We start from the raw sequence: 14309 nt of genomic DNA on the forward strand, positions 1-14309 counted from the left end.
CGTTTCTCCACACCCTCGCCAACCCTCGTTATAAGCCGGGTTTCTTCTAGTAATAGACATGTTCATGGGGGTGAAGTGGGAGCTCCCTGTGCTTTCAATTTCCCAATTTCCCTAACAATTAAATGTTCTGCCAGTTGTGTTAACTCTGAAAGTCCTGTTCCTCAAACTGGAAATCCTCAGATTCTTCTATGGAGAAATTCTTTTAGAAGGAGTACATTTTCACACAATTGGCAAGGCCTAAGAGAATGGTGACAATCATTAGAGTCAAGATCCATTGGGGTGCCTGGGTGGCTCAGTGGGTTAACCCTCTGCCTTTGGCTCAGGTCATGATCCTGGGGTCCTGGGATTGAGCCCCACATCAGGCTCTCTGCTCCACGGGGAGCCTGCTTCCTCCTCTCTCTCTGGCTGCCTCTCTGTCTACTTGTGATCTCTCTGTCAAGTAAATAAATAAAATCTTAAAAAAAAATCCATCAAATGTGCCTGCTATCCCTCCCCCAGAATGATTTCTTTAAAATGTTAAGTTTTCACAAAAGACCCCGATTCAGTTCTGGGGGGGGGGAGTGCTGCCGATGAATGAGCTCCTAACTCACTTGGCAGTGAGCAGTAGTTCATTTTGTAGATCACCCCGATAATGTGTTAGCATTACATGTGTTAGGATGACTCTTAAGTTTTCTTTTTCTTTTTTTTTTTTTTAAGATTTTTATTTATTTATTTGACAGAGAGATCACAAGTAGGCAGAGAGGCAGGCAGAGAGAGAGAGAGAAGCAGGCTCCCCGCCGAGGAGACAGCCCGATGCGGGGCTCTATCCCAGGACCCTGAGATCATGACCCGAGCTGAAGGCAGAGGTTTACCCCACTGAGCCACCCAGGCGCCCCTTAAGTTTTATTTTTCTTAAAACAAAATACCACACTCTACTTGTGATTTCTGTCTGTCAGATGAATGGATGAAATCTTTAAAAAAAAAAAAAACCCACACTCATTTAACTTTCATGCATTGTTTTTTAAAGGAAGATACTGCTAAATATCTAACAGCGTAAATTCAAAATTTTGTGAGTCAATGCCAGAATGAATAGCAGGCATTATTTTAAAGAAGTAAAAAATAAATCTAATCGGTCCTCTGGTAATGTGTTACTAAAGCAAACACTGTGTAGTTAAGTCTTTCTGCAAACCAGATGACATTTGTGGACTTTCTGATAACACCACTTTTTCTCATTTCTTTAATTTATCTTTCATGTAACCAAACACAAAACTTGGAGGCTACAAATGCCAGAATTTCAGCAGGGTCATCAACTAGAGAATCAAGAATGGGATCGAAGTCTTTAGCATCTGCCAACACAGAATGAAGCTGATAATTTGGTCCTAAAAGCTCAGGAGCTGACCTATTAAGTTACACGAACACATCTACAATATGATGTTACGACTCCCAACGATATTAAGATCTGTCTACAATTTTATGATTTTAATTTTAGAAATCTGTACTACAGAATTTACATTTTTACAGAAGTGAAACAAAGCAGTCAAAAGGCTTGTTCATTGACTATCATCTTTTTCATCAAGCTGTGAACAAAAAAGCGGAGGGGAATGTTCGAGAACAAAGGGTGGATGTGCAGTGTAATTATTTAGTCAGAGTCTCAACTCTGCTGGAGGCCTGGGTGTGCAAGAGTGAGCAAGGCAAGCCCCAGGGAATGTTAACAGGCAAGGAAAGTGAAAGAGAAGAAGAGGAGGAAGATGAAGAATACAGCTGCAGGTCCCTGCCTTCGTGGAGTGTGTTATCTAGAATTAACGGGTAGTCGGATAATGGCTGGCTTGACAGGAAAACACACATATTCTGACAAGGGTAAAAAGTCATCGGAAGGTGTAGCCACACTCTAGATCTGAGTCTCGATAAGACCCAGGAGACAAAGAGGAAATGGAGGGGGGAAAGGCGAGACAACTTTATAAGGGAGATACCACCAATATCAGATATAAAGTATACCTTTAATACTTAATGGATTAGCCTCCTTACTAGTGGGACAGCCAGCTTTGGGAGCAAAGGAAGTAGCCAGGATCACACATTATGTGTTCCGGCCAAAATTATTTAACTGGAATTTAATGAAATCTTTAGAGCTGAGTTTAGTTTATAGGAAATCGAGGGCATAAAAGAACACGTTAACAAGACCACAATGAAACAATCCAGCAAATCTAGATCGTGGAATATTCTATAAGACGATTGGCCTACTCTATTTTAAATATCTTAAAAAAAAAAAGTAGAGAGCAATTCAGATTAGAAGAGATTTAAGAAATCTAACGATCAGGTTTTTATGGATCCTGGTTTGAAAAAGAAAAAAAAAAAGCTACAGAAGACATTGATGGATAAATTGGGAAAATTCGATATAGGTGGTGAAGCAGTTGTTAGGAAATTGCTGTTAATTTTGTTGGGGCTGCTAATGGCATGATGCCTCTTCAGGACAAATCTCTATATTTTGAAGATACAAAAAATACTGTATTGGTACAATACCACAATGACTGCCATTCACCTGGAAACTGGGAAGATGAAACCAACATTGCAAAATGCTTAACAATCTCTGAATCTTGGTGGGTATATGCATGCCCACTGAGATATGCTTTCTACCTATTAAAAAATGACCATAATAGAAAGGCTCAATAAATAAACAAATCTGAAAGATTTGCTCAGATATAAGCACAATGCACTTTTTTAAAAATTGAAAGCATGACAAAAATTGTACACCATATAAAAAGTAAAGACATTTCAGAGTATCAATTAGTTTTATGTAATCTTCATTTCGAAGCATATCTAAAAATGCTAGAAATTACCTAAAGGTCTTTAACTATGCATACATACTTATCTTTTTTTTTTTTAAAGATTTTTTTTTAAAGATTTTAAAGATTTTTTTTTAAAGATTTTTTTTAAAGATTTTATTTACTTATTTAACAGACAGAGAGGCCAGCAGAGAGAGAGGAAGGGAAGCAGGCTCCCCGCTGAGCAGAGAACCCGACACGGGGCTCGATCCCAGGACCCCAGGATCACGACCTGAGCCGAAGGCAGAAGCATTAACCCATTGAGCCACCTAGGCGCCCCACATGCTTATCTTTGAAATATGCCTTCGAGACCTAAAACTAACATGTCCCTGGAATTCCTCAAGTTGGCTCTACACAACCTAAGGGGAAAGAGCTCCCTCCCTTCAGAGTGAAGTCAAATGTGACATACTGCAAGATAAGTGATAGCCTAACACGAATCTGAAATCTACATGGAAAATACCCAGCTGGGTATTTTGGCTCTAAACTCATATCACACTCCTGATGGTGAAAATTATTCTATTTATTCCCTTAAAAAGAGAAAATAAATAGAAAAGGAGATGGGAAAACCAAAATCTCCTGCAGACACATTCTCGCCATTGAAAGAAAAACAAAGGCCAGGTCAAAAGGGGGGCTCTTTTCTCTTTTTCTTTAGGGAGATTTAAAAATATGAAAACATTATCTATTACTTCAAGACATATGGCTGAAAACAGTTGAAAGTGTTATTTTACTTAAATAAATACTATGAACCTGAATGTGGGGGAAAAAAAATTTCCCGAGCTTCACATTTTGCTACTTGGTTTACAGTTCTTATTAGAAATCAGAAGTTCATTGTATGTGAATATACAGAGTATCACTTTGTCTTCTACTTAGAATCCTGCACATTTTAAAAACTACCATTTCTTCGAAGAATTTTAATTATTCGCCATTAAATTTCCACAATTCCTATTTCAATCCTACAAGGCATATTTCAATATTTTTCTCTTTCAGCTTATGTTTAGCATGATACTGATGAGTTCCAATGCAAGAGTAATTGAATGGAAATAAATACGACCATCATGTGACGGCTTTTCTGAAGAACTCAAATGAGAAATGTTGATAATAGCTCCCAAATGCCTGCCAGCTCTCTTTTCATTCTACCCACTCAGATTTCTTTCTTTTTCCTTCCCTTTCCCAGAAATACTGGGACCACGGGGACCCACATCATATTTCTCTCCATTCTTCTATGTAGTCTGGAAGCAAAGCAAGAGGATACAGGTGTGGCCGGAGCCAATTATACCTTGCCTTTGCCAGCTCGTACTGAAGGCTTGCTCGCAGAAGTACTGGACCACCCCAGCTCTCTCTCAGCCTCACAGACACCATGACAGGGCAGACACATGGCCAACAGGCTTAATGTTATCCCTTTGTTTCCTAGCCTTATTACCTACATACAACCTTTCTGTTATCACTTTGTACAGTGATAACAGCAAGACAGGAACCTCAAAAGGAACAGCGTATGTGGTCCCCCACACCCAGGGTGTCTGAGGACATGTGACATGTGACACACAGCCTGACAGAAAATCCTGAACAGCAGAGTATGCTCCACTGACCCAGCTTCCCACAACATCAGACCCCAGGCAAACAATGTCACTCATCTCCCTACAGATGCCTGGGAATGATAAATGTGACAAGAAACGATACCGCAGACTACTTCTGTACCTCACATGAATTCACCTGAAGGAAAAACAATCTGACCAGAATGGAAACCTGTTCAGCAGCAAGCCAGACTTTCCTGAAGGTCATCAGAAGAGTACAACTCAGCAACCCGGAGACATTCTTCAATGGTTCCACCAGACCTACCTGTCTTAGGTCCAGAGTGATTGTGACCCAGTGATATTCTCTCCCGTTTTGAATACTGGGACTTTGCCACCAGTTATTGGTCCCATCGATTGCGTTGGATATTGGATGGCGTTCTGTGAAAAGAAAACATACGTGAGTTCCTCTCAGCTCTTGGTTTCAAGTTTTTGACTTCCCAACTGCAAGGCTAGTGGCAATGAAAAGTGGGGAAGGTGAACACAATGTTCATGACTCCTAAGAGAAGCCTTCAGTCCTCATTTTAAGAAGCACCAATTCTCAAGCGTCCTTCTGAATAGGAGCAACACTTGCCTTTGGGGTTGGCGCTGTTGGCATCACAGATCTGGCACTGGGCGTTGCGCACGGGACGACCTGGCACGTGCTCCACAAGCTTGCAGGACATCTCGGGCCCTTGCTCACCACAGGTCGCATTGGTGCTGATGTGCGCGTTGCTGGCAAGATTGAGAATGGCAGGAAACAGCCCTGAAAGTCAGGATTCACAAGATCAGCTCAGCTACTTGAAATCAAAAGAATCTCACACTTTGCAGGTGAAGCAAAAAGATTTTTAAGTCTATGCACCGAGTGAAGGGAGCCTTACACAGAGCAGCATATATGGGTAGTTTCATTTCTATAAAACTCTAGGACAAGCAAAACACATCCACGAGAAGACACTCAGAACAAGAGTTGCAGGGGGTGGGGATTGCCTGTGAGGGAAGACGAGGGGATTTTTTGGAGTTAATGTTACATTCTATATCTCGATGAAGGTTTGGATTACACAGACATATGCTGTTATGAAAAATCATAGAAGTCACAAATCTACAATTTGGGCAGATTTGAGTATTTCACTGTATGTGCATTTTACTTTGAAAACAAAAAAGAATTATAAGCAAATATCGACATAAATGCTTAAAAGTTTAGGAGCAAATTGTACTGATGTCTAAACTCACTTTGAAATGCATCCAAAAATAAGCCCGGTTGATGGATACAGATGGAATATGGATGGATGCATAGGTGGTACAGGAAGAATGAAATGTTCATTGTAGGGTCTTGGTGGGAGGAGAGTTGTTTACTATACAATTCTTTCCACTTTTCTAACTGAAAATCTTCATAATAAAATGTTGGAGGGGGGCGCCAGGGTGGCTCAGTGGGTTAACCTTCTGCCTTTGGCTCAGGTCATGATCCCAGGGTCCTGGGATCAAGCCCCACATCAGGCTCCTTGCTCAGCTGGGAGTCTGCTTCTCCCTAACGCTCTCCCCTGCCCCTCCGCCCCTGCTTGTGTGCATGCTTTCTCTCTCTCTCTCTGTCTCTCAAATAAAGAAAGAAAAATCTTTAAAATAAAAAAAAAATGCTGGGAAGATAGTTTTTAAGACAAGTTTCGAATGATCCAATGCCTGAATCTGCCAATGAAATTCTGACACCTTTCACTTAAAAGAAGGGCATCTATTCTTGGCTCATTTTGTTACAGTTGCTTCTGCTAGAACTTGGAAGGTCCTTCCTATAATTATCTAGGATTTTTTTTTTCTCCCTCTTGTCTGTCTTTACTGCCTGCTTTTGCTAGTGAATAAAACTTTAGAACACAATTATTTGGGTTTCAAAATTTCTTTTCAATTCACTTTTAATCTTTGCCTTTGTACATTCTTTTTTGTCTTGAGTGACCTGGTCCAAACTATTCAGAAAACAATTTTTGGATGACTGTAAGAAGCATAACTCCTTTAGGTTCTTTAGAACTTTGGCTTTATCTTGGTAAAAGAAGATAATAGCTGTAAAGATTCCATAAAGATCTAGAAACAATGGTGTACATGAAACTGGATAGGCATTCTACCTAAATGGACATTGTGGACTGAGACAGAGCATTGAAGGAGGGTGTCTTGGCTAAGTGGGGTTTCTTTAATTGACTCAAATTTGATCTTCCAAGATCACAGAAGATAATCTTTTCTTTATAAAGAACACAGAGCCAATATATCTCTGCAGTATTTCTTTTCCAATGAAATCTGAAAAAGCACAATGTAATCTTAGTAATATAGAAGGAATTCATGTCTTCAATGTTTTTTTAAAGGTTTTATTTATTTATTTGACCTACAGAGATCGCAAGTAGGCAGAGAAGAGAGGGGGAAGCAGGCTCCCTGCTGAGCAGAGAGCTGGATGCAGGGCTCCATCCCAGGACCCTGGGATCATGATCAGAGCTGAAGGCAGAGACTTTAACCCACTGAGCCACCCAGGTGCCCCCAGGTCTTCAATTTTTATTTTTTAGCTACTCCTTAATGTTTTCAATGATCTGTTCTATTAAAAATATTTTAATAATTGAAGTTATAAAATAAAAATTGTTATTTTTATAAAAGTTACTACATTTAAAAAAACTTACTACATACTAATTTAAAAAACAACATTTTAGGTACTCTTCCAAGGGCTTAAAAGAGAACTACCTATTCATAGTGTTCTATCCTAGGAGAATGACCCTTAGCCTCTCAAAAGAAAATAGTTACCAAATATTTGTGTTTTGGAGTATTATTCCTAACTGTAAAACACAGCACACACTTACACCAGATCCAATATTTAATATATAATATATATTTTCACTTTGAACTTAAAGTTGGTTATTTTTATCATATTCCTTTAAAGGGAATTCTTTATTAAAAAGACTTTATGAAGAAACAGATGAATCATTATATATAATTATATAGCTCCCTAAAGGATTATTTTTATCAACCAGTAGTTAGACACTTATTTTTTCTATGCCAATCTAGTTTCTAAAGTGACCCATAATTCTTGGGAGTGGTACTTAGATGGCAGGAGGAGCTGATATTTATTCTGTTTGGTACTGAGGTAAAATACTAATTTTCTCCATCCTTTAGGACCACGCTATTCTAGCTGGTTCAAAGGTATCTTATGAGCCAATCATTTAAAATACAATATGGTTTTGAATGTTGGTGTTTTACCCACATAATTAAAGAGATTTTTTTCTGGCTCTATAGGACATGTATTAGATTTGTAGTACAACCAACTCTATCCATTCCCTTTGCACAGATTAGTCAAGCAAGAAAAAGAAACCAAGGTCATGGGAATTGACTTAGCAATGGCTTTCTCTTTCAACAACTACTTTACATGGTAACCTAACAAGTGTTCCCACTGCTTCTTTACTCTCCTCCTCCAGGTTCTCCCCATCAAGGGAACTCCCCATTTCCTGCCCAGAGGTCCCGCCCACTCAGGAGAACCTCAATGGCCTTGAGTTACTGGGGCAACCAGGAGTGGTGAGGGCGCCTGCTCTCTGTTCTCAGAAGTCTCTGCCCTGAGTCACTGAGAAAAAAAAGCTCAAAACTCATGAACATAAACGTAACATAATTTGGTCAAACAATATCTTAATCATAGTAATCAGCACCAGGTAGGTCTTTGTACTAAGTAGGCTTTAAAGAACTTCTACATTTCCTTACCTTGCTGCTATCCTAAATATATTTCTAATAAAAAGAAAAATAAATTCCTTCATTAACATGGCTGAGTAGAAAAACCTTTAAATAGCTAATGTCATAAAAATATCCTGGTTGTCTTTCACTAAAACTGAATCTTTCTTCTCAGATAAGCCAGAGTTTGGGGGAAAAAAAAAAGATTCACTAAACATTCTTCCTTACATAATACATTTATTTTCACTTCACAGTTATAGAATAATCATAGTTCCCTGTTGCATATGGACCATATCTGCTAGAAGATGAAAGAAAGGTAGAAATGCACACCAGAAAAAGCATGTGTTAAAAATAATCTTTTTTTTTTTTAAGCCCTTCAGGTTGCTGAATCATTTTAAAGACCACTGAAATATTTCAATAAAGGGAAACTATCGGAGCTTCAAGTTAGAGGAGGAATAGGAAATCAAAGGGTAGGAAAGGGCGTCGGGATCAAGAACCCAGCAAGAACAAACGTTTGATTTTATCCATAAAAATCAAAGGCAAATGAGGGCTCCCTCAGGATACATGTGTGGCACAGTTTTCCCACCGCCTGGCCGTGTGCTTAGTAAATCAGACTATACATTTCTTTGTTGAGAGGTATTATTTACTGTAGTTAGTGCCCACTGTTACACTAATCTGTGTTTTTCCCTCACTCAGGACCCACAGTGGAATCATTTCTCTAGGCTTGTATTTAGCCAGTAGCTAAAAACTTCATGAGGCCAAACTCCACTGAGCATGAAATAAATTCCTTCTCATTCACCAGTAGTTTTTTTTTTTTAATCCCCTTTCTTCACAGCCTTCCTAAATGCATTTCAAGACCACGCAAATCTACTGGAAATTCCCTTATTAATATGAGGTAAAAAAAAAAAATACTACCACAGAGCTGGCAGCCAACAATGTTACTATACATAATCACCAAAGTTTTCATCTGAGAGACTTCCCGATTGTTCAAGAATTCATTTCTAGAGGTTTCTAGATTTTTTTACCCCCCTCAGGAGAAAATATTTTTTTGCCTTAAAACTGGAGTTTCTAAAATGTAGACTAGTCCTAAAGCCAATTGTAACAACTTTTTCCTCAATATTTCCAAATGATTTAGGGGCAGTGGTTGAGGGCCTCAATGCATTTGTATGTAAGAGAAGTGTGAGGTTTGCTCATGCGGGTTGTTTTTTTTTTATTCTATTTTGGGGGGAAAAATATTTTTGAGTTCTACAAAGTGTTAGTATATAAAGTTATACTAATCCATACTCAGAATCAATGTGATATTCTGAAAAGAAAATGATTTGCAATTCTTAGCTAAGGGATCTATGGCTACACTTGCAGATCACTTTACTCCCCAGAATAGAATTAAAAATGATGACTATTTTATAGGGCTGAATAATCAAAGTGGCTTCTGCTGTCGGGAGGTTTTATTTTGAAAAACAATCAAAGCCACTCATTCAGTCATGGAGAAAATGTAGAAAAATTAGAATGTAAATTTCTGAATGAAGAAGTCTGTGATTTTTTTAAAAAGCATTCAAATCCATGTTGTCCTCCATTTACCCACTTCTCACACCCTTAATCCCGTTTACCCAACTAAACATCTGTACATGCATTAGAGAAGGCTAGTGTTCGAAATAAACTACCCTGTTTGCCAGCACTCTCTTCGAAGCATGGTAGTCCCCTGGGTGAACAAGAAAAATAACACCTCTAACAACTACAAAAACCCTGGAAAAACCCTGGAAGCATTTGACACTATTCCAGGAGAACAACATCAAGGTATTCTAATAACTTAATATTCTAAGTTAGTAGCATTAAAATATTCTAATGACTTGAATTTTAGGAACATAACATGAACTCCTACTCAGTAACGTAGCCACATGCGTCCGAAAAAGCAGATGAGAATGTTTAAGTTCAATAAACTTTTAGTGAGAATCTCTCCCGTGCAGAGCACTGTGCCACGCCCCTCCCTGAGACGCCAGGATGAATGAGCTGGGCTGCTCCTAACCCCAGGGCTCTCACAGTCCGAAGGGAAAGAGAAGCATCTACTCACAGATTCTAGTAAGCATAGTATTTAAAATGCAGCGATATTTTAAAATATATTCGGGGAGAGAGTCTGGAAAAAGACACGTAAATTAGGGATAACCCAGGCAGACAGGACAGTGTATACTCAGGCAAAGATGGGTCTAAAATCCTTCCAGGGGGGCGCCTGGGTGGCTCAGTGGGTTAAGCCTCTGCCTTCGGCTCAGGTCATGATATCGAGGTCCTGGACTCGAGTCCCGCATCGGGCTCTCTGCTCCACGGGGAGCCTACTTCCTCCTCTCTCTCTCTCTGCCTGCCTCTCTGCCTACTTGTGATCTCTGTCTGTCAAATAAATAAATAAAATATTTTTTAAAATAAATAAATAAATAAATAATAAAATAAAATAAAATCCTTGCAGGGCTGGGCTTGTTGGTCTTCAGATCAGTTTCAATTTCCTTGCCTTTGCACATTTCATGTAACCTTTCATGCCCTACTCACCCTTCAAGCTAAGCCCTGGTCTTTCCTGAATCCCAGGCTAATATAAATGTTTTTCTTTCGTCCTGCCCTTCCTCAGCATTCCCACCTGCTCTTCCCATTTATACCAGCTCCCTGCCCCTCCCATGGTCACGGTTCTCCCCTCAGTATCCTTCTCTGAAAACTAAAGACAACTCTGATCAGTCTGTGAACTACTTCGGGGGCAGAACCATATCCTACTTGCCCGGAGTTAGCATGCGAACGCCCAATAAAGCCTGAATGGGGGAATAGATAAATGAATGAAGGAATGTCCCATCGCTCCTGGATTACTACCGAGTGCACAGAACCAAGAACCTAAATCTAGACTCTTCTCCTGGTTCCACACTGACTATGTGTCTTCATTCAAACCACCCTCTCAGAGCCTCTACTTCTTCAACTATTAAAGGAGTATTTTTAAGAGCCCTTTTTTCTAAATTACTGTGATTCTGAAATTTTACCTTAATAGACTATTAGGTAAATTTGTTTACCATTCTCTCTCCCAATATTTGGAAAATGAAGTAAGAAAAACTCATACCCATTCAATGTACAAAAAGACAAAGAAAAGTAATTTGTTAACTCTTTTATCTTTTTGGATGAGAGAACCAAATAGAAATATAAAGTGACTTCCTTCCTTCCCTCCCTCATTCTGTATTTCTTCCTTCCTAACTTCCCTCCCTCTCTCCCTCCCACCAACCCACCTGCCTGCCTTCTTTTCTCTTCTTTCCTCTTTCCTTCTTCCTTTTGTTTCTTCGGGAGTCACTCGTCAGAGCTTCTGGTTCCCGAGAGGAGTAGGAGAGAAACAAAGGATGTTGCATACAACATTCATCACAAGCCAGAGAACCCTCAGAGGCTGGCTTTGCTTCTCATCCATGCCTATAGCAATAGCATTTCCTTGACTCTTGCCTATCCCCCAGTGTATAAATCTACATCATGTGGAATTCTTCCAAAACAGTAAGTTCTACTTAATATAGCATATTTAATGGGGCAGTTAAGCATCTGACTCTTGATTTGGGCTTAGGTCATGCATGGTCTTTGGGTCATGGGATTGAGCCCTGTTTCAGGCTCCCAGCTGGGCATGGAGCTTGCTTAAGATTCTCTCTGCCCCTCCCCCTGCTCTCTTGCTCTAAAAATAAATAGATAGATAAATAAATAAATAAATAAATAAAGGATGGGACGTCTAGGTGGCTCAGTTGGTTAAACCCCCAACTCTTGATTTCAGCTCAGGTCATTTTATCTCAGAGTCCTGGGATCGAGCCCTATGTGGGGCTTCACGTTCAGCAGGAAATCTGCTTGAGGATTCTCTACCTCTCCCTGCGCCCCTCCCCCCACACTGTGTGCTCTCTCCCTCTCTCTAAAAATAAATAAATAAATCTTTAAAAACTATAGAGCATATTATGTCAAATCTGTACATGTCCAGGTTTAAAATGGAAATAAACATTCTAATCAAGTGTTTTCTATGAATTCTGTTAGCATGTCAAGTCTACTACAGTTACCACTGCTTATGAAAGTCGGGGCTGGGTAAGAACATGAGTCATACAGCCATAGATGTGAATTACAAGTCTACCAGTTGCCAGCTGTGTGGCCAAGGTTGAGTGGCTTTACTTCTCAGTCTCATTTACGCCCCAAGAAGAACAGTGCCTAGGCACTTTTGTGAGCATTAAATGAGATTATGGGTAAAAGCCTTAATATAATGTATTAAGAGCTCAGTAATTAGTTGTTATTATTATTTTCATATTATAAGTGGATGCCACTAATATCAATTTCCTCAAATATAATTAGATTTACATGGTTATATTTCATGTATTTGAGTCTCTGTTTCTCTGATTAAATTTTAGATGAAGAACCACATTTGATTTAAAGGCCATTTAAGAGTCTAGAAAGTATCTACCTTTCAGTAGAAGAGACACCCTCAGCCCAGAGTGATGTGCATCAGGAAGAAGGACTGGAGGAAAGTCAGACCCTCCGGGGCAAGGACTCACTGAGCGGAAGGCTGACCAGGACTGTTCACTTTGGTCACACCTGACCCCCTTCCCTCCTGCCCTGCCTCTTCCCTCTCTTCTTCTCCGACTGTTCTTTCTGATGTCGCCTTTGCAACGCTGTGTGCTTATAAATCCCTGTAAGTTGGGTGCCCGTTTGTAAATGGCAATCTTCTCTCATTGTCCTATGAGGTGACAAGGGAAGACATCCTGGAGGAGGTGACATTTGAACAGTCACACCAAAAATGAAGAGTTAGCCACGCAAGGGCAGCGCTACCTTTTAATATATTCAGTTTTCTTTTAACATATTTTTTATTCACTTAAAAACATACCAAGAATGGGTCTGTGAGCTTTGTCAAAGGGGCCCCTTGGTACCAAAAGTTCAAGAACCCAGGAAGGGAAATTGTTTAGACTAAAGATTTGAGACTCAGGAGCTGACAGCATGGGGAACTGTTGGTCTCCCTTCCCCCCACCTCCGCTTCCGGGAATCTAGTCCATCCCTGGACAAAGGCAGCCAGAAGGCCCTTGACCTCTTGATCCAGGTGGGTTGTGAAGGTGTGTGAGAGGGGCCCCGGCCAGGTCAAGTATTCATGTCCTGCTTATGTAAAGTCTCAAGTGATCTGGCTGGTGGGGGCGGGGGCAGCGGTGCAGCTCAGAGGCACTGAGTGAAAAGGAGCCCTTAATGTCACCCAGGTTGCTTGGGCCAAAAGGTGAGATGCCTTGAGGAGCCTAAAGGAAACTTCCATGACATCTTTATCTCCTCCCTCCAAGGGAAGAAAATCACCCTCATAGAGTTATCCTGTGATTTCTTACATACGGGCTGATCTCCGGAGCTCTCAGCAGGGCTGATCTTCGGGGACACGATCATAAATGTGGGGGACTGTGGGCGTAGGTGAAAGACGGGGAAAGACTGAGGAGGGGTTAGGTTGGAAGTAGTTACAGTGGCACATCCCTAATCCCTAAAATCTGTTCAGGAGGCTGCTTACAAGTTGTGGCAAAATGCATCTTACCTCCAATTTTTTTTCTAGAAAACATATACCTATATATTATGAATTAGGTATACATGAAAAATAAACATAAAGGAAACTGTTTTCCCGCTTTTACGTCTGACTGACCAACAACGGACAGCAGCTCTTTGCAGCAACAGTTCCTTCCTCTTCTGTGCCCTTGCAGGGAGAAACCTGCAAACGTGCTATCCTTACAGGAACGCACCATTTAAACCAACTCTATCTCAAGTCATTTGTTATAAACTAAAAATCATTTTAATCACTCGTAAGTGAACTTGTTTTGTATCTCAAATACCATCATCCTCAGAATGTTCAAATAATACACGATCAAGGCTCATGTTGAAATATGCAAAAGGCTTACTTGCTTAGTGTTAAACAGGGCTTGTGTTTCCAATGAGAATTTTCGTAAGTTGCCAGTGAGTTACTTTATTTCTCAAATATCTAACACTAGGGAACGCTTTTAAATGAAGACAAGTTGGGGTCCTCTCTAGGCTTGGAGCCCTTTCAGCTCAAGACTGAAGCAGGGCACCAGGGAGAGAAAGGCTCTGGCCCACCACTCCTCCTACCTCAAAAGCAAACACTTGGGTTTTTGGTTGGACTAAACCAATTTAATCATTGATGGGTGTTAGTAAAAGAAAAGCTGTAAGATATTCTAGAGATTCAAAGGCCCTTTCCAGCACAGTGGGGGGTGGGGGGAGGGAAGGAGTGGGGAGAAGGAAAGAGAAAGAAAGAAAGATCATAGGTAATCAGTGA

At 40.2% G+C, this 14309-nt stretch overlaps 1 protein-coding gene across 1 annotated transcript in view; it reads right to left on the reverse strand.

Annotated features, from left to right (window-relative positions):
* Positions 1-14309, reverse strand: part of LAMA1 (laminin subunit alpha 1) — a gene marked incomplete at its 5' end in the record, with an annotated part of 156939 nt that overhangs the window by 122127 nt on the left and 20503 nt on the right. Inside the window, 2 exons of the mRNA XM_080821508.1 lie at positions 4635-4747; positions 4941-5111. Coding sequence (XP_080677634.1) covers positions 4635-4747; positions 4941-5111 — 284 coding nt within the window. The remainder of the gene's footprint in view (positions 1-4634; positions 4748-4940; positions 5112-14309) is intronic.

This window comes from Martes martes (genome assembly GCF_963455335.1).
Source record: "Martes martes genome assembly, chromosome: 13".
Classification (NCBI taxonomy): domain Eukaryota; kingdom Metazoa; phylum Chordata; class Mammalia; order Carnivora; family Mustelidae; genus Martes; species Martes martes.